This window comes from Littorina saxatilis, linkage group LG6, assembly GCF_037325665.1.
Source record: "Littorina saxatilis isolate snail1 linkage group LG6, US_GU_Lsax_2.0, whole genome shotgun sequence".
Lineage (NCBI taxonomy): Eukaryota > Metazoa > Mollusca > Gastropoda > Littorinimorpha > Littorinidae > Littorina > Littorina saxatilis.
Genome location: NC_090250.1, coordinates 56,732,433 through 56,754,350, shown reverse-complemented (window position 1 = coordinate 56,754,350; position 21,918 = coordinate 56,732,433). Strand labels below are relative to the sequence as shown.

The 21,918-nt window shown below is 42.3% G+C and overlaps 1 protein-coding gene and 1 long non-coding RNA gene across 2 annotated transcripts in view; one reads left to right on the top strand and one right to left on the bottom strand.

Annotated features, from left to right (window-relative positions):
* The window catches only part of LOC138969585 (CD109 antigen-like), a 79,693-nt gene that overhangs the window by 7,793 nt on the left and 49,982 nt on the right, over nucleotides 1-21,918 (bottom strand). Inside the window, exons 21-32 of the mRNA XM_070342439.1 lie at nucleotides 21,704-21,817; nucleotides 20,959-21,081; nucleotides 19,106-19,234; nucleotides 8,781-8,919; nucleotides 7,872-8,048; nucleotides 7,232-7,313; nucleotides 6,014-6,182; nucleotides 4,435-4,539; nucleotides 3,335-3,500; nucleotides 2,317-2,519; nucleotides 1,344-1,514; nucleotides 753-827 (exon numbers count right to left, since the gene is read on the bottom strand). Coding sequence (XP_070198540.1) covers nucleotides 753-827; nucleotides 1,344-1,514; nucleotides 2,317-2,519; nucleotides 3,335-3,500; nucleotides 4,435-4,539; nucleotides 6,014-6,182; nucleotides 7,232-7,313; nucleotides 7,872-8,048; nucleotides 8,781-8,919; nucleotides 19,106-19,234; nucleotides 20,959-21,081; nucleotides 21,704-21,817 — 1,653 coding nt within the window. The remainder of the gene's footprint in view (nucleotides 1-752; nucleotides 828-1,343; nucleotides 1,515-2,316; nucleotides 2,520-3,334; nucleotides 3,501-4,434; nucleotides 4,540-6,013; nucleotides 6,183-7,231; nucleotides 7,314-7,871; nucleotides 8,049-8,780; nucleotides 8,920-19,105; nucleotides 19,235-20,958; nucleotides 21,082-21,703; nucleotides 21,818-21,918) is intronic.
* Nucleotides 9,059-12,894, top strand: LOC138969586 (uncharacterized). The gene is made up of 5 exons (XR_011456506.1): nucleotides 9,059-9,416; nucleotides 9,916-10,009; nucleotides 10,337-10,409; nucleotides 11,581-11,627; nucleotides 12,363-12,894. It is a non-coding gene; the product is annotated as an uncharacterized lncRNA (long non-coding RNA).

Here is a 21,918-nt window from a genome sequence, read left to right as displayed (position 1 = left end):
AGACTGCCAACGTTCTCAAATTCAGATTAAAAAAAAACAAGAAAGGTATTGGAACGTTATATTTATAACAAGTACTAATGATATTGTGTGCGGTATTATAAGTATTTGTCTGGCTGTCCACTTTGACCGCTGGGTCGAAGATCAGTCAACGTAACGGTTTTTTTGTTATAAATATAACGTTCCAAAAACATACCGTTCTTGGTTTTTTTATTCTCATGCTGCATCGTGTCCAAATAACAATTTCATACATCTGTTTTGTTCATTGTTAAACATTGTTTGTCCCACATTCAACGATCAAAAGGTAAAGCTGGTTGTTATTGTCATTTGTCATCCAAAGCTTCGTATGAGTATGGCCTTAAAACAGATCTTTAACGTTCAGAAATAGTAACCCCCCCAAAAAATTACACGGTGGCTCCAATGGACAAAGTGGGTTGCACAGTACAAGCAAGAAGATATACGATTCGATCAGAAGGTGCTTACAATGCACAAGCGGAAAGAACTGTAAGACAAAAGGCAACCGAAACGAAAGAAGAAAAACAAAACACAACAGCAGTTTCTAAAGAGAGACTGACAAAGAGAGACTGACAAAGAGAGACTGACAAAGAGAGACTGACAAAGAGAGACTGACAAAGAGAGACTGACAAAGAGAGACTGACAAAGAGAGACTGACAAAGAGAGACTGACAAAATCAATGAAAAAGACAAAGCGCATTATGCAAGAAAAACAAACTGATGAGGCATCAGTAACGTTACCTCAGCCAGTGCGAACGCACGTTCTGTTGTGTCAGACGTAGCTGTGATGGTAACTTGGTCAGGGTACGCACCATTCTGTAGGAAAAAGACGAAAGGTCAATACCATGGCGAGTCAATCAAAGGTCTTGATGTATTGTAAATGGTAATCTAATGTCTTCTTCTTCTTCTTCTTCTTCTTCGTTCATGGGCTGACCCTCCCATGTCTTTTACGTGTATGACCGTTTTTACGCCGCCAGTTAGGCAGCCATACTCCGCTTTAGGGGGATAAGGTGTTCGTCGAAGTAGAGGACAGATGGGTAAATGATGATGTGTGGCACCAAGAACAAAATAAGATTACTTTTATAACCACGATTAACTGAACACACTAACGTTCGTTTTATTGTAAAGTTGCTTCTCAGAGAACAGCAGCTGATATGTTTTTTGTTTGTTTTTTGTCTGGCGATTGTTTCAGTCACAATATATCGACACTGATTTGACCCATAGACCTATAATATAGGTCCCTGTTTGACCTTATCTCCTCGCTTTAATCACCGCGACAAACATTTTCTTCAGACAAACATCCTTCAATAACTTTACGAAGCTTGGTCATACCTCCAGTGGTAACTCAAGTTTCTGTAGCAGGAGCACGTTGTTTTCGTTGATAGTCAGTGATGACGGTTGACCACTTCCGGAACCCGAGACTTGAACGGTGATGGGCGAGAAATCGCTTCCGAGGGCGAGATCCGACATGGCAGCCAGTGCCTCTATTCCAACCACAGTGTCCTTAAAGAAGAGGAAACACATTAAGCGCAATATTCACACTCCGATCTCCTCCATCCTCTGCAATATTCACACTCCGATCTCCTCCACCCTCTTCTGTTTTTGCAATATCTGAAGCCCGAAGGAAAACAATGGGTAGCACCGTCCTGTATGGCAGCTCGCTTTCCCATGTGAAAGCAGCCTGAATTTCAATGAGGGTAACCTTTCAGGACTATAATTATGAAATCTTATCCTTATATAATCCTTATCCTTATATGATCCTTATCCTTATATAATCCTTATCCTTATATGATCCTTATCCTTATATTCATTTGGCCAAACTCGCTGCACGAAGCTTTGGCACTGAATTTTGGTATTTTCGAAGTCTTCGCGAAGTGTACTTTGGGCTCAATTATAAGCACAGCCTTTAATGTAGAATATTACCCAGGTTCTGGTTTCGATGCAACATATGGTGGCCGGGCTATTCAGTTTTATCTTTCTTTACGATGCAGGATTTTGTCCCTTACTCATTCAATTTTGACTCTTTAAGAAAATGACAAAGGACTTGAGCCATTACGGCTACGGATGAAGGAGGGAATTTGAAAATGAATTTTAATTAAATGTTCGTTACGAGAATTAAAAAAACAAGAAAGGTAATTTGTTGTAATTTGTTTTTGGATTCGTTCGTTACAAGGAAAGATCATGAACATTCATTATTAATCAATGTACCGGATGTAGAGTTTTTGTGTGGAATTGTACAAGATTAGTCTTATTTGCTGTTGTACTTTTTCCAGTTCTATGCACAATTTATTTGATCAGTTTTTACCTGTGTGGAAACAAAGCCTCCCTTGGGTCCCCTTTGCTTGTTCAACCACCTGAACACGGGGATGGCGTCATTCAAGGCGGCGTCTTGCATCAACGTCAGCAGAGCATATGACGTCATCTCGATACTGAGGGCGTCCGTCTTGCGGTACCAAGAGTAGTATGTCTGCTTGACCTCTACCGGCCCTGACCAGTATTTGACAGTTGCTGGACACAAAATCCCAGCGTTGAAAAAACAAAGTGTTGATATATTTATATAGGACTTATTCGGAGATGTGACTGTAGCATTTACTATCGAGTCTTGTCTGTTGTGTCTTTTAAGGCCGACAGGTGAAGTTCTATAATTATGTCGATGTTTATAATTAAACGTTTCATAAACTTTACCATTTCTTGTGGGTTTTTTCTCCATATATATTAAATGATTTACCCTGGGGATTTGTTTTTGGAGATATAAACCCTGACTTGTCGGTTTCTTTCTAAATGTATACACTATACGTGAAAGACTGTCATAAAGGAACTCATCATCTTGATCATCTTCACGCAAAATCCGTCCTTTTTTCAGCTTTACAATTACGTGAAACCCAATACCACTGATATAACAGCTGGAAGGCAGCTAGAATAAGACCAGTCACTAAACTCCTATCTCAAGCATCTGTTTTGAAACATGCAAATACAACAAAATAGAAAATATTTTGTTATTGAACTGCGTTAAAACCTAATACAAGAAATGCAAATCTGAATAGTCTTTTTTTGTCAAAAACCGACACAATTAAACTGACACAAACTGACACAAACTGACACAAACTCTGTTAAGTTGGACAGAGTGGGGACAGTTGAAGTTTATCGTAAGACTTCTTTGATGACCATGCATGCAGCGTCCGAGCCCGGAAATATAGACTGCCAACTAATTCTTTAAACATACATGTGTCATTCTTTTCTGTTTAACAAATCTGAACAATGAAATCAGGTGGGTTTTTTTAAATGGGCTAAGTCAAAAAATCAAGAAACAAACAACAACGCACCTCCGGAACTAGCCAGCTGGTTCATGTTATTGCGCGCGGCGCCTGCCTGGTCACTTCCTGCCAGAGTGAGAGCGTAGGCCACGATGCAGGATGTGTACACGTCATCACCTAAGCTGGTCAGCTGACCCTCCAGGTAAGCCACACCTTTGCTCAATGCACTGGACACCTGAAACCAAAATAATGAATGACACATACAAATAAAGTGCTTTCATTTTGGGATGCACGTGTCGAGTTTGTAAACTATAGGACAACTACGACACCGAATCAATCTTAACCAGGATACTTTGTCAGCTATTTTGCTTACTTTAACATTTAATTAATCCTGAAATAGTATACTGAGAACAGGCCTTACATCGAATTAAAGACTGTTTAATCGAATAGGTGCATTATGCTTTCCTCAACGTAAATTTTTGTTTGTAGATTTTCATCACTGATTGAATAAAACTAAAGCACTTTTGTAGCACTTTTTTGTAGTAGGTAGACCGATCGCACGTACGTATACCTCCTAAATAGCTAAACACATTTCTCATTTTCGTTCATGAAACAGGAGTAGGACGCTGTGTCTATACCCCTTGGGGTCTAGTTATGCAGTGGAACCCCCTTTTAAGACCCCCCATTGTACGACTCCCTCTCTTTTAAGACCCCCCATTGTACGACTACCTCTCTTTTAAGACCCCCCATTGTACGACTCTCTCTCTTTTAAGACCCCCCATTGTACGACTCCCTCCCTTTTAAGACCCCCCATTGTACGACTCCCTCCCTTTTAAGACCCCCCATTGTACGACTCCCTCCCTTTTAAGACCCCCCATTGTACGACTCCCTCCCTTTTAAGACCCCCCCATTGTACGACTCCCTCCCTTTTAAGACCCCCCATTGTACGACTCCCTCTCTTTTAAGACCCCCCATTGTACGACTCCCTCCCTTTTAAGACCTTGCTAAATCAGATGTGCTGTTCATAACCTCTGTTCATTTACCTCCATTTTAAGATTTCCTCTTTTTTAAGACCTGAACATCTCAGTTTCGGGGGGGGGGGGGGGCGGGGGCTTAAAAAGGGTGTTTCACTGTAGTTATACTGACAATTGTTACGTTGCAGGTAGTACCTGAGACTTGGTGGCGTTGGACATGTCATCAGAGAACGCGTTCTCCGCCTCCTTCAGCGTTATGACGACGTAGGCAGCCAGTCCCACCCCTGTGGCAGATCCACCCTGAAAGAAAGTTGGCGTCACTTGGAATCAATGCTCGCTTCGGAAGTTCTCGTGTTGCAAATCTCGCTCAACTTCTGACTTGGCGTGTTTTACGGTGACAAAGAGTTGTTCACAAACATAGAACCTGTGAATTTCTTGGATTTGTCTTTCTTTTTTCCGAAAAACAGTATGTATATTGCTGCTTTACATTAAGAACTAACAAGTCGCGTAAGGCGAAATTACTACATTTAGTCAAGCTGTGGAACTCACAGAATGAAACTGAACGTAGTCCGCCGCTAGTGCAAAAGGCAGTGAAAGTGACGAGCCTGTTTGGCGCGGCAGCGGTTGCGCTGTGCTTCATAGCACGCTTTACTGTACCTCTCTTCGTTTTAACTTTCTGAGCGTGTTTTTAATCCAAACATATCATATCTATGTTTTTGGAATCAGGAACCGACAAGGAATAAGATGAAATGAGTTTTTGAAACGATTTTGGAAATTTAATTTTGATCATAATTTTTAATTTGTTTAATTTTCAGAGCTTGTTTTTAATCCAAATTAACATATTTATATATTTTTGGAATCAGAAAATGATGAAGAATAAGATGAACATAAATTTGGATCGTTTTATAAAAAAAAAATTTTGTTTTTACAATTTTCAGATTTTTAATGACCAAAGTCATTATTTAATTTTTAAGCCACCAAACTGAAATGCAATACTGAAGTCCGGCCTTCGTCGAAGATTGCTTGGCCAAAATTTCAATCAATTTGATTGAAAAATGAGGGTGTGACAGTGCCGCCTCAATTTTTACAAAAAGCCGGATATGACGTCATCAAAAAATTTATCGCAAAAAAGAAAAAAAAAGTCCGGGGATATCATTCCCAGGAACTCTCATGTCAAATTTCAGAAAGATCGGTCCAGTAGTTTAGTCTGAATCGCTCTACACACACACGCACACACACACACACACACACACACATACACCACGACCCTCGTCTCGATTCCCCCTCTATGTTAAAACATTTATTCAAAACTTGACTAAATGTAAAAACGCAGAGTTACTGATCACTACGTTCACCATGCCTTTTATCACGTGATAATAGAAAGAACCATGTATTTGAAATCTGCAAAAACAAAAGTATCCAACATTAAAAGTAAAAGCCTTATCGCAGACAAAAGTGTTACCTTTCCCCAATGCTCAAACGGTTCAACAAGAACCTGAATCAACATTTACATTCTTTTTTTCTAACAGATAAACCACAAAATAATGTGCTTGTCCCGTCTGGCAGCGAGGAAAGGACAGCTTACCTGCATAGCGCGATGGATGACTCTTACCTGCATAGCGCGATGGATGACTCTTACCTGCATAGCGCGATGGATGACTCTTACCTGCATAGCGCGATGGATGACTCTTACCTGCATAGCGCGATGGATGACTCTTACCTGCATAGCGCGATGGATGACTCTTACCTGCATAGCGCGATGGATGACTCTTACCTGCATAGCGCGATGGATGACTCTTCCTGGCTCTCTGAAACTGCCGTCTTTGTTTTGATATTGCGTCATCCAACTGACAGCCTTGCTGACGACACTTGGATCAATTGTGATGACGTCACTTCCCAGACCTGTTGCCTGGACAAAACACTTGGTCACGAACGCGGTCAGCCTGAAATGTACAATCGTTCTTTAATAATAATTGTAATCATCATCATGAAATATAGCGCATTTCACCACCAAACAGCGGTCTCGTCGCGGGGTACAAAATGCATTGGATATTAAAATTCAACGTTTTACACATAAAGAAAACGTCAGGCAATCATACAACATTGATTAAACAGTCACTGAGATACACAGCACAGACACTCACATAAAGGCATACATTTTAAAATAGAATAAAGATTTAACACAGTCTTTTAGGGCCAAACAATAGCACAAAAACAAACATATACACTTCTTTCTTTTTTTAGAGTACAAACACATCACACAATTATCTCAAATAAGACACATGAGTTGGTATCCTGCTATTAGTCGGCTTATAGACGCTTGAAGTTGAAGATACTGACACAGTTTCAACTCCTTACCTACCTCTCCCCTCATCTTCAACTATAGTAATGTGTTTTAACGAAACATGTCTTTCATGTTGTGTTTTAATTCGGTTTGTAAATTCATTTTAAGAACACAGCTACGTGTTCGCCGGCTTTCTTCTGTTGTTCATCGCTGTTTGTGTGCAGCTTATGAATATGTAGCCAAGTGCTGTGCCCCGTCTCTTTGTGTGCAGCTTATGAATATGTAGCCAAGTGCTGTGCCCCGTCTCTTTGTGTGCAGCTTATGAATATGTAGCCAAGTGCTGTGCCCCGTCTCTTTGTGTGCAGCTTATGAATATGTAGCCAAGTGCTGTGCCCCGTCTCTTTGTGTGCAGCTTATGAATATGTAGCCAAGTGCTGTGCCCCGTCTCTTTGTGTGCAGCTTATGAATATGTAGCCAAGTGCTGTGCCCCGTCTCTTTGTGTGCAGCTTATGAATATGTAGCCAAGTGCTGTGCCCCGTCTCTTTGTGTGCAGCTTATGAATATGTAGCCAAGTGCTGTGCCCCGTCTCTTTGTGTGCAGCTTATGAATAAAAAGATCAAGATCAAAACTAGTGCATCAAAAAGGAGCCAAACAAACATCTTAAATTATCATTCTTGTTCTTTCCTATGTGTAACCACTTCCACTTACCACATACTTCCAGCCTTGTCGCGGTTTCCGAATGCACTGAACGATCCATCGGAACGCTGGTATTGCAGTTCTTTTTGGTAACCTGCAATATATTGACACACAAAGCTTTAAGCAACTGTCATCGGACAAGTGCAGTGGACAGAAAGTAGCCAGGAACATCTCCAGAAAACAAGTTTTTTAAGATTCAGCAAAGTTCTCTTTTATCAAAGGCAACCTGCTATTTGGACAGTTTTGAAGATCTTTACGCACACTGAAACTGCCTACGTAACACTAGATACATCACTTGAAAGAGGTATCCTTTCCTCTCCCTGTGCTCTGTTTGAAGACCTTGAAGTCTTAGCCTGTTTATTAGACAAACAGTTACGACCAACCCGAGGAGAGTCCAAACTGGCTTCAATATTTGACTTAGCTGCATCCAGTTTCAAGACCAAGGCTGATCTCCGGTCCCCCCCCCCCCCTCCCCCCCCCCCTTACCCAGAAAATGTATCCTTTTTACTCAAGAAATGCTATATTTCGACCGCATCTGGTGTCAGGAGGGAGGGGGGGGCAGTTATCTGGCCAGCAACCGTACCCCTGCCTCATTTTGGAAGCCCCTTCCACTCATACACTACGGCCACACGTGAAGACGGTGTTGATGTACCTGCCAGCATGAAGGATTTGGCCTTGCTAAGGATGGCGGACGACAACCTGCCGGTGTTTCTCAGGTAGGCGATGAGGTAGGTGTTGGGGGCGAAGTTGATCATGTTCTGCTCGCCACAGCCGTACGGCATCTTGAGGAGGTCCTCCAGGTTCTCAGCCACCACTCCCAGCACATCACCTGCAGACAGCAAACCAGGGCAAGGGAGAGATAAACTTAAGTTGTATGCTCTCATCAGGGGCATGTTCCCGGGTGTTGCCCCGATGAGATACCCAGTTGTATGCGTGTTTAGGTGTAACCAGCCACCTGCACTTATGGCAGAATAACCGAAGTCTTTTACTGTCCATTGTTGTGATACGGGGGTGGGACATGGATGCCGTCTCTGAGTCTGCACATAAAGTTGACCCGTGTTCGTCCCGGCCTGGATTGGAGTGACCCTAGGATCACAAGTCCGGTGCTCCACCACCTGAGCTAACCCGGGCCCTACAGAGCAAGGGAGCTGCAGTGAAACGTGTCAGTGGATTTGATAAAGGCTTGAAATAAGACGCTGACGATGGCTATTCGTTGTCTTCTATGTTGAACGTAAGCAGAGGTAAACTCTGAAATAAACAACTCGAGAGAAAGCGAGCGAGTGTGTATGAGATTGAGACAGAGAGACAGACGGACAAACAGTACGGTGAGAGATTGCAACTGCCAGACAGACTGCAAGAGAGACAGACTGTAAGAGAGACAGACTGTAAGAGAGACAGGGAGTAAGGCACTAACAAGTCTGCACATACGTTGTCCAGGGAGATTGGAATCATCTCCACATTGAACACACAAGGCGCGGCCGGGATTCGAACACTAAAGACAGAACAAATTGTATAGGAGAACGCGGGAAAAAACCACAGAGATGAATGGAGAAATACGTACCAACAACAGCCACAGTGATCCGAAGCGAGCCTTGCACGAACTCTTCAGGCAGACTGAGGTTGACAGTGTTGCTGAACTGCTTTCCCTCATCCAGCTCGATCAGCACGGGGTAGCTCTGAGACCGCTCCACTCCCTCTGGCTACATCACACACACAAAACAAACAAGTGCAATGCTGCATTGATATAGATCAGCGTTTCTCTGAAGTAAAAGAGCAGTGTTGCGTGTCGTGATTGATCACATGCTTCAATGTTGTATTGCTTATTGTTGTTGATCCCAGCGAAGCTGGAGGTATCCCGTGAACGCTATTCACGACTTTTTTCCGTGACCTTTCGGATTTCATGGGGGCTGCCATTTTGTTCTCATCTCCTCAGTGTGTTCCGGTCTGAAACCGGTTTAAAACACCACTAGGCGGAAACCCCAAAACAATGACGGCCGCCTTTTTCGAAATAACATTTTCAGAGATTGTACACAAAAACAACGCCCGAACGGAAAGACAGAATGTGTCTTTCGCTAGATTGCAAGTCAGGCTTTTCACTTTTCCGATGAAGACAACCGCTGAGAGTGAAGAAACGACGCTGTTCGACTTCAAAATCTCCAGTCGCAGACGACCTTCGCTTTCGCAGTACAGTCTATAGGCAGGTGCAATGTTACTCATTTTGATCAGCTCGTTTACGTATATTTTTTGCATTCAGATCAATTAGAATGATTGGAATCAAAGCAGGAATAACTTCGGCATGCAAATGCATTTATTTGGCGAAATCAGTACAGCAGTAAGCTAGATTTTTTCCCTTCAGTTTGTTTGCGTGACTGAATTTTGTCTTCAAGAATGTACCACTTGCTTGATTTTGATTGTTTGTTCAGCTCATTGGCACGAAATGCATCTTGCAAAATATCAATTTGTTGAATGAAAACGGAATAAGTGACGTTCTAACATTTATCTGCTTGCAAAAACAATCGCAAGGATAGATCTATCTGCTTCATTGACAGACAGATTTTCATTGAATTTAAAAAGCATGACTCGGTTTGCAGGCTCTCCGATTAGATCTATCTAGTGTTTGTGTTCTTAGATTTATTGGCCATGTGGGCTGTTTACGATCATAACACAGTGTTGGTTTGTGCTGGTGCAATCTGCAGATCAAAGGGGATTGACCACATGGTGATGCAGTGATCAATGCAACTTGTGTTCACCACTCAATGCCTTCTACCAATCTCAATGGCAAAACGAAAGGTACAGTAACATGCTTGTGATTTCACATTATGTAATGTCTCTGGCGATCAACATAGTTTTTAACTCTAGTCTAACTGATCATGCTTATTACTATTAGTATTAGTATTCAATTACATACGATATATTCTCCGCCCCAGCTCCACCCTCACCCCATAGCACTGCCAATCAGCCTATACACTACAGTCCAACAACTACACCTCTAAAAGCCCCCCCCCCCCCCCCCCTACCCTCTGTGCAACATATGGTCATAGGGAGTGCTCTAATTGTTCCAGAACATACCATACCACACTCATACACAGGGTACTGACAAAGGAACTTTTTTTTCAGTCTCCATCAGGGCTGTCACCGAATATATGCAGACAGGTGTAACGGACGTTTTAGCAGCCACACATGTCATAAGGTAAATATAGGTATATTAGTATATTTACAAACTGTTCACTCTGTTGGTTTTTCTTGCAGCATTTATTCAGAAACTCTGTAAATTGTGGCAATTACACATGCAGACGTTCAACTTATTATTGAAGAAATAGAATCAAAATTGGTTTATTAAGTATTTGAATTTTGATCATGTGATCAGAGAAACAGTTTCTTGAACAGCTAAGCTACAAGTGAAGTACAAGGACAACAACATAAACAGGTGACTGGAGACTCAGGCATTGTTTTTTTTAAAAATATGCACAGCAATGTTTACTCAGTACTGGGGGGGGGGGGGGGGGGGGTGGATTTAAAGTGTTCTTTTGGCTTCCAGAGAGGTGCTACGCCTGTTATGATGGAAATGAAATAGAATAGTTGATGGTAAGGGTTATCACAAAACAGCAAGGATAATGTTGCATGCCTGTATTTTCAGTTTGAGTTTAAAAAAAAATTAAATACTAGTTTTCTGATTAGCTATAATTCACGTGAGAATATTATAAGATGCTACCTTTTTTTAATTTTTTTTTTATAAGATTAGCTCATTGAGTCTGACAGGAACATAATTGAGGAATGCTTATAATTTCTTGGCCAGCTAAAAAAAAAATTAAAACCCTTGAAATGAAGTTTACGCAGGTTAGATGTGAGGATATCTTAATTGGGATAATGCATTTACCAGTAATTACAACGAGAGATTTACTTAGAAAAACTGAAGTCATTCATAAACAATAATTATGATTACAATCACAGAGTAAGGGGAAACATGGCCTTTGGTCTGGAACAGTAGCTGGAATGGTCTACTTGTCAAACCTGCCTGAATGTGCTTTTTTATTTTTGTATACCTAGTGTGAACGACGTTTAGGTATTTGCAGACTAATTATTGTATTGCTGTTGTTTGTTTGTGAGTTATGTTATGGTGTGTCCTAAATTGGTCGGAATTTGTTGTGTAACAGTATGTTCTCATTTGTAATTTGTTTCTCCATGACCCCAGAGGAACCTTGAGACCATGAAAATACTTGCATACTAAAAATTTTTTTTTATTGGGGATAGGCAAGCTCTTGAATTCTTCAAGCCTTGAGAAACTTTCCAGTCTGATATACATGTACCAGAAAAAAGTGTGATCCTAACAATAACATGAATACTTAATTCAATATGTGCAGGAGCTACTTCGGCAGACCCATATGGCTAGTATCACAATGCAGGGAAGGTGAGTTCATTGATTTATGTTTTTTCCACCTTTTCTGTGTTTGATGTCAGCCGTGATTACCCAATGAGAACTTCAAAACATGTTGCTGACTTGCGAAAACCCAACCATCACATATGATGTAGTTGTGTAGCCCATCTAGAGGATAGAACATCTAATTTCGTGATAGCATAGCAATGTTGTGTACCTGACTAAATCTCTGCACATCACAGTGAAGTCTTACTTTATGATCATATGATTCAATACCCCTCCCTCCACCCGACTAAACAACGAAGAGCAGGCACTACACACTCACATAACTACCAACTCCACAATGTCATTTCAGAATCAAGCAATCAGGAGAATGAAAGGATTCACCAGTGCTCCGCCACTCGGTTGGATAGCCATCACTATGCACAACAAAATCCATTATTGAGGGTTTCTTGGTCGTTTCTGAAGCTAGGGCTTGGAAGCTTCACATACAAATATTCCTAAGAAAAATCCTTGTCCTTGAGTAAGATTCCCAGTGAATGGGGCCGAAAACAACAAAAATGAATACTTTTTTTTTTTAAATCAAAACATTGTTAAATTTGTTATCTTACTCATTGTGAAAGTCTGACCAAATCTGCGACATTGAGGCAAACAAGTTGGGGTGGGCCTTTAACTAAATACTCTGAAACCAGCAGCTGCTTTAAGTAATTGTATGTGTGTTGTCATTATGTACTGCTTGCACTAAATGCATTTTCTTTATCTCCTCAGAATCGAGCCACCCAGAGAAAGACCATTGACATGCAGGGCGCATAGTAAAACATATAGAATTATGGCGTGCAAGTCGGTCGACAGGTGCCAGCCATTATCATCATAACAAGCAATGCAGATCATAGTTCCTTATGTTTTATGTTGTGCACAAGTCCCTAGATCTGCTTTAATTTTAATGTAGAATTTCATTATCAGATAATTTGAAACATTTTGTTTAATTAAATTGTAAATACGTCCAAGTCAATTTGCAGCATTTTTTCTTTATTGTTCTTCTATATACCCTTAAAACTAACACATAGTAAAAACAAGAAATGTTTGTTCAAGGGAGATCATCTAAAGCTTTTTTTTTAAATCTGTAAAATTGCATAGTGACATCCTCCAAAAATAAAATGTCTTAAGAATAAAGGTATCTACACGGGTTGTCTACCTATTTCTTGATAGCTTTGCTTTTAAGTATAACTTTTTTTCTCAGAATATTTTTTTTAATAAGTTTTATTCAAGGGAGGCAATAAAAAATATTTACAAAAATGTGTCCAATTGTGTGCTTACAAATATTAATATTTCTAGTAGCCCCAAGAAGTGTGTTTTGTCTTGTAACTATTGTGATTTGAGAGCTTTAGCACTGAATGCTTTGCATCCTAGTGTGAATAGCATTGTAAAGCTTGCCTCTTGCTAATTTAGAGCAGTAGAATAGAAAGCAGCCTACTCCACAATCTTCTTTCATATTCTGTGCATACTCCTTGACAAGAGAACCACGAGATTTGTTTTTATTCCGATGTTGCCTTTTCTATTCAATTAAATACTTAAATCCTACGTGCAACACAAACCTTTTTTGTGTTGGTTTGTTTGTTTATTTTTATATTTTGTAAGTATAGACCGTACTAGAGACCAGTCTTTCACTGCCGTATAATTGATCTGGAAATCTCCGCTAAGCAGTTCAATAACATAATTAGTACATGGCTAAAGCATTTTTGCTACTCCACTCAAAATATGTCTAACTACGCACTCGTACTCTCTCCCTAACATAACACTTGTTCATGCAAAATTGTTTGCGGATCAGTAAAATTTGCGTGAAATATTGAATTGCGAATTTTTTTACATTTTTGTTGTTGAAAATTACGTAATCTTCAAAATAGATGAGTGTTTACTGAAGCGATAAACTATTTATACAAGTTAATAAGAATGGTTTGTAAGATCAAATACAAACCAGCAATACAACTGCTGTCGATAGATTACCCCCCTTGACTTCTCTGTCTGTTGGGTCAAACTACGCCAGACATTTCTCTTCTAGTGGCTCCATAGCATGAGATACAGGCTCCGAGGCAGAAACTGCTTCGTTCTGAACTTGAATACATCGGTTCCTCTCAGTTACATAGTCTTTTAATTCCTTCTGTCGTTTCAATGCAACAGGGAATCAAGCCTGTGAGTGTTGCATACTGTATCAAGTTCTGGTGTATTAGCGATCGAAAAGTTTACGAGGTAGTTGCAGAATCGATGTTTGTACGTACCTTTCTGGTCAGTTATCAGGAGATAAAAATTAAAAACAAATGACATGTATGCAACATAAGAGGCTAAAAGGCTAAGAAACTTGATGCCTCATCTGTCTCGGTTGCTAGTCTTCATCGTTCATACTCATAGCATATTATGATATATAGCAATACCATTTGTTGTGTAGAATCAATATGTTATTTTTTTCTGAAATAAAATATTCACGAAGAGGGTTCGATTCTGATCGAGTGAATATATGTGTCAAAAGCTGAATAAAACAATGCGTTTGTCTTTGACTGGTGAAGTAGAGCTGAAGCTTTTTGTGCTGGATGTAAGCTTAGTTGGTTTTATCACACACACACACACACACACACAACCCTGATGTTTGTCAAAAATGTTGCATGTTCCTGCTTCACAAATGCCTGCACAAAAGCACACGGATGTACACGTACCTACCTACATACCCGTGCAAACAATCTACCACTGCAACACCACAGCCCCACACATTTATCCAAAAGTTGTCTGAATATCAATACTGGCAATCTTGGTATTGAACGGGGAACTCTACTTTCATGGCGTATGTGGTCTAGGTCTCATTTTATACATGCTAAACCACCCTTACAAAATAAAAAGCCACACATCGTGTAAGCTAATCGACTAAGCAAAAACCAGACACGCGAACAAACAAAAAACGAATACTTTGATTTTCAACAAACTTAATAACAGATTTAGGTAAATAATTATGCCATGCAAGGAACATTTCTATTGAATTCGGTCGATGCTTAGATCTAGAAAAACACCAGCTCACTTTATGGGGATTTGAATAGTGCTGTTTCATGAGTTCCAGATCTAGACTGACAAGGTAGTACAACATTTATTTTTAGCTTGCAAAATTGAACTTGCCCTGCAGTCACCTTAAGTCGAACTGCTTTTCCTGCCACCGGGTGCAGCAGTTTGGCGGGGGGAGGGCCATAGAGTCGGCACACTGGGAGTGGAACTTGACGAAATGTCACCTATAGTACGATAGCTTCTCTTCGGATTCACGTACAAATAGCGTCAGGGCCGCTTCAAACTTACATACGGATTACGATTCCTATCCCCAGTTTCTCATGTTGGTAACCACTGGCTATTTGTCAGATGTGTCATTCTCCCACATTTGAACGAAGTGCGAGCCGGTCAAAATGCCCTTTAGTTGTCAAACCACGTTCTCTTTTTCCGCACAAACTGTTTTGCGTTCCGGACCGGAACACACTGAGGAGATGATCATTGACTATTTCTGATTGGACAATGATGCCAACGCCCACATGACCCTAGCTACAATGTCAAGGTCGGAAAGTCGTGAATACTGTAATCGATTTGAGAAATGTGCATACCGAATAATACATGATAAAGAAGGATTCTTTGTGCCCGGCTACGTGCTACAGTTGGAGATGGAAGTTCACCAAAAATTGGGACCATACTAACAAAAATACGGTGGGTGCAATAGTCGCCCCCATTTTTTCAGCAAACGCCACCCAAGGCCGTTTTGGACGGGTAGAAATCCCGTAGTTTCCAAGTCTATGGATAAAGCTCGCGTAAGAAGAATACGTCACGGTCGAAAGTCTTTGACGTCAATTAATGCATCATGACGTCATGCCTCCCTGTAGTCTTTCTCTCTCGCGCAGTGTGTGTGTTTGTGTTCATTTTGTGCACATGTGTTAGTGTTACTGTTTGTGTGTGTGTGTGTATTTGTGTGTGTGTGCGTGTGTGTGTGTGTGCGCACGCGTGCATGAGTCTGTACTCGTATGTGTGTGGTGTGTGTGTGTGTATTTGTGTGTGTGTGTGTGTGTGTGTGCGCACGCGTGCATGAGTCTGTACTCGTGTGTGTGTAAGTGTGTGTGTGGGCATAAGTGTATGTGTGTGCGTGTATGTGTGTTTGTTTGTAAAGGTGGGTATGTCCGTCTGTCCATAATTATGTTCGTATGGGTGTGTGTATGAAGTTTTTTGTGAGAGAGTGAGTGAGTGCGTGTGATCATGAGTGAGTGTGAGTATGTGTGTGTCACTGTGTGTGACTTGTGTGCGTGGGTGTGTGTGTGTGTGTGTGTGTTTGAGAGAGAGAGAGAGTGTGTGTGTGTGTGTTTGAATGTGTGTGTGCATGAGTTTGTGTGTGTATGAGTGTGTATATGTGTTTGTTTGTAAAGGTGTGTGTGTCCGACTGTCTATGTGCGTATGTGTTTGATTGTTTGCTTAACGCCCAGCCGACCACGAAGGGCCATATCAGGGCGGTGCTGCTTTGACATATAACGTGCGCCACACACAAGACAGAAGTCGCAGCACAGGCTTCATGTCTCACCCAGTCACATTATTCTGACACCGGACCAACCAGTCCACTAACCCCATAATGCCAGACGCCAGGCGGAGCAGCCACTAGATTGCCAATTTTAAAGTCTTAGGTATGACCCGGCCGGGGTTCGAACCCACGACCTCCCGATCACGGGGCGGACGCCTTACCACAAGGCCAACCGTGCCGGTCTATGTGCGTATAAGTGTGTGTTTTGTGTGTATAAGATTTGTGTGAGTCAATGTGTGTGTGTGTGTGTGTGCACGGTGTGTGTGTGCACGGTGTGAGTGTGTGTGTGTGTCTGTGGGTGTGTGCGTGCGTACATGCGTGCGTATGTACATGTGTGTGTGTGTGTGTGTATGTGTGGGGGGGTGTCTGTTTGTATAAGAGAGAAAGAGAGAGAGAGAGAGAGTGGGTGGGTGGGTGTGTGTTTGTAAAGGTGTGTATATGTCCGTCTGTCTATATGTGCGTATGGTGGTGTGTTTTGTGTGTATGAAGTGTGTGTGAGCGAGTGCGTGTGAGTGAGTGTGTATGTGTGTACGTGTGTAACTTGGGGTATGTGTGTGTGTTCGTGTGTGTGTGTGTTTGAAAGAGAGAGAGAGAGAGAGAGACAGAGAAAGAGAGAGAGAGGTTTGTCTTTCGCTGGGGTATGCAGTGCCTTGGCGTTGCACATCTACTTAATTGTTGTTGATCCCAGCGAAGCTGGAGGTATCCCACGAACGCATTTTCATACCGATAATACATGATAAAGAAGGATTCTTTGTGCCCGGCTACGTGCTACAGTTGGAGATGGAAGTTCACCAAAAATTGGGACCATACTAACAAAAATACGGTGGGTGCAATAGTCGCCCCCATTTTTTCAGCAAACGCCACCCAAGGCCGCTTTGGACGGGTAGAAATTCTGTACTTTCCAAGTCTATTTGTGTGTGGTTGTTCAAGACTATGGATAAAGCTCGCGTGAGAAGATTACGTCACGGTCAAAAGTTTTTGACGTCAATTAATGCATCATGACGTCATGCCTCCCTGTAGTCTTTTTCTCTCGCGCGGTGTGTGTGTGTGTGTGTGTGTTCATTTTGTGCACGTGTTAGTGTTAGTGTGGGTGTGTGTGTGTGCGCACGCGTGCATGAGTCTGTACTCATGTGTGTGTGTGTGTGTGTGTGTGTGTGTGTAAGAAAGACTGAGAGAGAGGGAGAAAGAGTGTGTGTGTGTGTGTGAATGTGTGTGTGCATGAGTTTGTGTGTATGTTTGTGTGTGTATGAGTGTGTATATGTGTTTGTTTGTAAAGGTGTGTGTGTCCGTCTGTCTATGTGCGTATTTGTTTGTTTGTTTGCTTAACGCCCAGCCGACCACGAAGGGCCATAATTACTGATCAGGGCGGTGCTGCTTTGAAATATAACGTTCGCCACACACAAGGCAGAAGTCACAGCACAGGTTTCATCAGTGTCTCACCCAGTCACATTATTCTGACACCGGCCGCCAACCAGTCCTAGCATGCACTAACCCCATAATGCCAGACGCCAGGCGGAGCAGCCACTAGATTGCCAATTTTAAAGTCTTAGGTATGACCCGGCCTGGGTTCTAACCCACGACCTCCCGATCACATAACGGGGCGGACGCCTTACCACTAGGCCAACCGTGTATGTGCGTATAAGTGTGTGTTTTGTGTGTATGAGATTTGTGTGAGTCAATGTGTGTGTGTGTGTGTGCAAGGGCGGATCAATTCACTTTGAAGGGGGGGGGTTACAAAATGACTGCGAAGATACAAGTTGACGGCGCCGAAGGCGCCTAAGCCTCTAGGGGGGTCCGGGGGCATGCCCCCCCGGAAATTTTTTTTATCCAAAGAAGCAAAATAGAGCTATCTGGTGCATCCTGAGCCAATAAATTACCTCTTTTTTGGGGGGGTGGGGGGGTTACGTAACCCGTGTAACACCCCCCCCCAGATCCGCCCTGTGTGTGAGTGTCTGTTTGTATAAGAGAGAGAGAAAGAGAGAGAGAGAAAGTGGGTGGGTGGGAGTGTGTTTGTGCGTGTGCGTAAGTGTATGTGTGTGTGTATGTGTGTTTGTTTGTAAAGGTGTGTATGTCCGTCTGTCTATATGTGCGAGTGTATGAAGTGTGTGCGGTGAGAGAGTGAGTGAGTGAGTGTGTATTTTTGTACGTGTGTAACTTGAGGTATGTGTGTGTGTGTGTGTGTGTGTGTGTGTGTGTGTGTGTGTGTGTGTGTGTGTGTGTGTGTGGGTGTGTATGTGTGTGTTCGTGTGTGTGTGTGTTTGAGAGAGAGAGAGAGAGAGAGAGAGAGAGAGAGAGAGAGAGAGAGAGAGAGAGAGAGAGAGAGAGGTTTGTCTTTCGCTGGGGTATGCAGTGCCTTGGCGTTGCACATCTACTTAATTTTATTTATTTTGATTTATTTTTAATTAATTTTAAAATCAGTAAACTATTTAAATGCATTCAATGACCGATTTACCGCTTATTGTTTGTTTCTATTTTTGCATGTCTCATGTGTATCATTGTTTCACGGTGTGCACTGATCTACGTCATTTGTATCCTTGTTTCACGGTGTGCACTGATCTACGTCATTTGTATCCTTGTTTCACGGTGTGCACTGATCTACGTCATTTGTATCCTTGTTTCACGGTGTGCACTGATCTACGTCATTTGTATCCTTGTTTCACGGTGTGCACTGATCTACGTCATTTGTATCCTTGTTTCACGGTGTGCACTGATCTACGTCATCAAGGGGATATGAGGACAACCAGGCCAGACTTTTAATAGAGGTTTAATTTATGACATAATAATCAATAATCATCACAGACAAAGTACGACTAACACAACGTGTTGTGTTTTCTACATATTTGTATTTAATATATTAAGGTGAATTCGGTGAAAACACAGATAAAAAAATTTTTTTTAAATCCTTAGAAATGTAATAGCTGTTTACCTTAATCCGTATGGTTCTGATCAAAGCATCCGCGGGTCTGTCAGCAGTGAGGTAAACCTGGACAGGCATGTCACCCAGAGACAGCGGACTGACACAGAACACTGTCGACACCACCGCCTCGGGTTGAAGCTGCGAGTTATAAACAGGCTGAGGTCAGAAAGCGTTGCTCTGAAATTCCTTCAGCGATTATGTGTAAACAAAATACAACTTAAGCGTGCGAGTTGGTGTTGTTGTTTTTGTGCTTGCTGTTGTGGTTGTTGTTGTCGTCGTTCTTGTTGAAAAAAAGAGAAACATGAACTACAGAATCCTACAGGTACACAATTAACACAGAAAACATGCGAAAGAATCTTATGAAATAATTCCTGTGACTTAAGCTACGACTCATTAAGAAACTGGATATAATTAGTCAACCAACCAATCAATCCATTGAAAGAAAAGAACAGTGTCAATCAATCAATCCATTGAAAGAAAAGAACAGTGTCAATCAATGAATCGTTCGTGCGTCAAATCATCTTAGAGAAAATCATGTGCACCAATCTAAGCCTGATGACAGTGGACCCCCTTTTAAGACCCTTTATGGTGTGTGAAGAGACGTGAGGTGGTGTGTGAAGAGACGTGAGGTGGTGTGTGAAGAGACGTGAGGTGGTGTGTGTTTTTGAAGAGACGTGAGGTGGTGTGTGAAGAGACGTGAGGTGGTGTGTGAAGAGACGTGAGGTGGTGTGTGAAGAGACGTGAGGTGGTGTGTGAAGAGACGTGAGGTGGTGTGTGAAGAGACGTGAGGTGGTGTGTGAAGAGACGTGAGGTGGTGTGTGAAGAGACGTGAGGTGGTGTGTGAAGAGACGTGAGGTGGTGTGTGAAGAGACGTGAGGTGGTGTGTGAAGAGACGTGAGGTGGTGTGTGAAGAGACGTGAGGTGGTGTGTGAAGAGACGTGAGGTGGTGTGTGAAGAGACGTGAGGTGGTGTGTGAAGAGACGTGAGGTGGTGTGTGAAGAGACGTGAGGTGGTGTGTGAAGAGACGTGAGGTGGTGTGTGAAGAGACGTGAGGTGGTGTGTGAAGAGACGTGAGGTGGTGTGTGAAGAGACGTGAGGTGGTGTGTGAAGAGACGTGAGGTGGTGTGTGAAGAGACGTGAGGTGGTGTGTGAAGAGACGTGAGGTGGTGTGTGAAGAGACGTGAGGTGGTGTGTGAAGAGACGTGAGGTGGTGTGTGAAGAGACGTGAGGTGGTGTGTGAAGAGACGTGAGGTGGTGTGTGAAGAGACGTGAGGTGGTGTGTGAAGAGACGTGAGGTGGTGTGTGAAGAGACGTGAGGTGGTGTGTGAAGAGACGTGAGGTGGTGTGTGAAGAGACGTGAGGTGGTGTGTGTTTTTGAAGAGACGTGAGGTGGTGTGTGAAGAGACGTGAGGTGGTGTGTGTTTTTGAAGAGACGTGAGGTGGTGTGTGTTTTTGAAGAGACGTGAGGTGGTGTGTGTTTTTGAAGAGACGTGAGGTGGTGTGTGTTTTTGAAGAGACGTGAGGTGGTGTGTGTTTTTGAAGAGACGTGAGGTGGTGTGTGTTTTTGAAGAGACGTGAGGTGGTGTGTGTTTTTGAAGAGACGTGAGGTGGTGTGTGTTTTTGAAGAGACGTGAGGTGGTGTGTGTTTTTGAAGAGACGTGAGGTGGTGTGTGTTTTTGAAGAGACGTGAGGTGGTGTGTGTTTTTGAAGAGACGTGAGGTGGTGTGTGTTTTGAGACGTGAGGTGGTGTGTGTTTCTGAAGAGACGTGAGGTGGTGTGTGTTTTTCTTTTAGAGATTGTTGACGGCATTCCACCGTATAAGCTTGCATATTTTGCAGACTTTTCTTATATCATTCACTCACCGTTCCAAGGTCATTGTTGACGAGGATGGACTCGCGGACCTCACTGACGTCACCGGAAGTGGCGTCACGTTTCACCAGTGTGTTCTGGAAGGCTGAGGCGTTCATTGCCAGACCAATCGACACCTTTAGAAGACAATATTCATGCATTCAACTGGTCAATGTGTTCATCAAATGTGTCAATGTCTCATGAGTATGCTGACCCAGGGACCCATAAAGCTTAATGACAAACGACACCGATTAAACAAAGCAAGACGTTTCTGCCTAACTCTCTCTTCCAAAGTCACATCTCTGACTGCCTAACTCTCTCTTCCAAAGTCACATCTCTGACTGCCTAACTCTCTCTTCCAAAGTCACATCTCTGACTGCCTAACTCTCTCTTCCAAAGTCACATCTCTGACCTCAAAAGCGATACAAAGTTCGAGAAGACGTCATAATGCAAATAATGGCGTCATGTAAACATGCAGTCGCTTCTCCTGCCTGTCACCCAGAAACAGATACATAATTTCAAGAACTAAATTTGTCTCAGTTACTTCGGCATATCAGCAGAAAATGACTCGTAAGGTCTACTCAATGCTGTGCATGTTTTGGTATTGTATATCATTAATGTGTCAATTTCGCATAATCATGCTGACCCCAAGGAACCCAGAAAGTCTAATGTGTCAATGTCTCATAAGTATGCTGAATCCAAAAAAAGCAAGAAAGCTTCGTGTGTACATTATTTTGTAATAAAAAGATGCCGACTTACCTGTACGGGTTCATCGTAACGGTTAAAGGTGATTGCTGTGAAGCAGACGTCCTCTCCACGGAGGGCGGAGTATGGCAAGTCAAGCTTGATGAACAGTCTCTTGATGCTCACCAACTGTAACAGTATGGCAAGTCAAGCTTGATGAACAGTCTCTTGATGCTCACCAACTGTAACAGTATGGCAAGTCAAGCTTGATGAACAGTCTCTTGATGCTC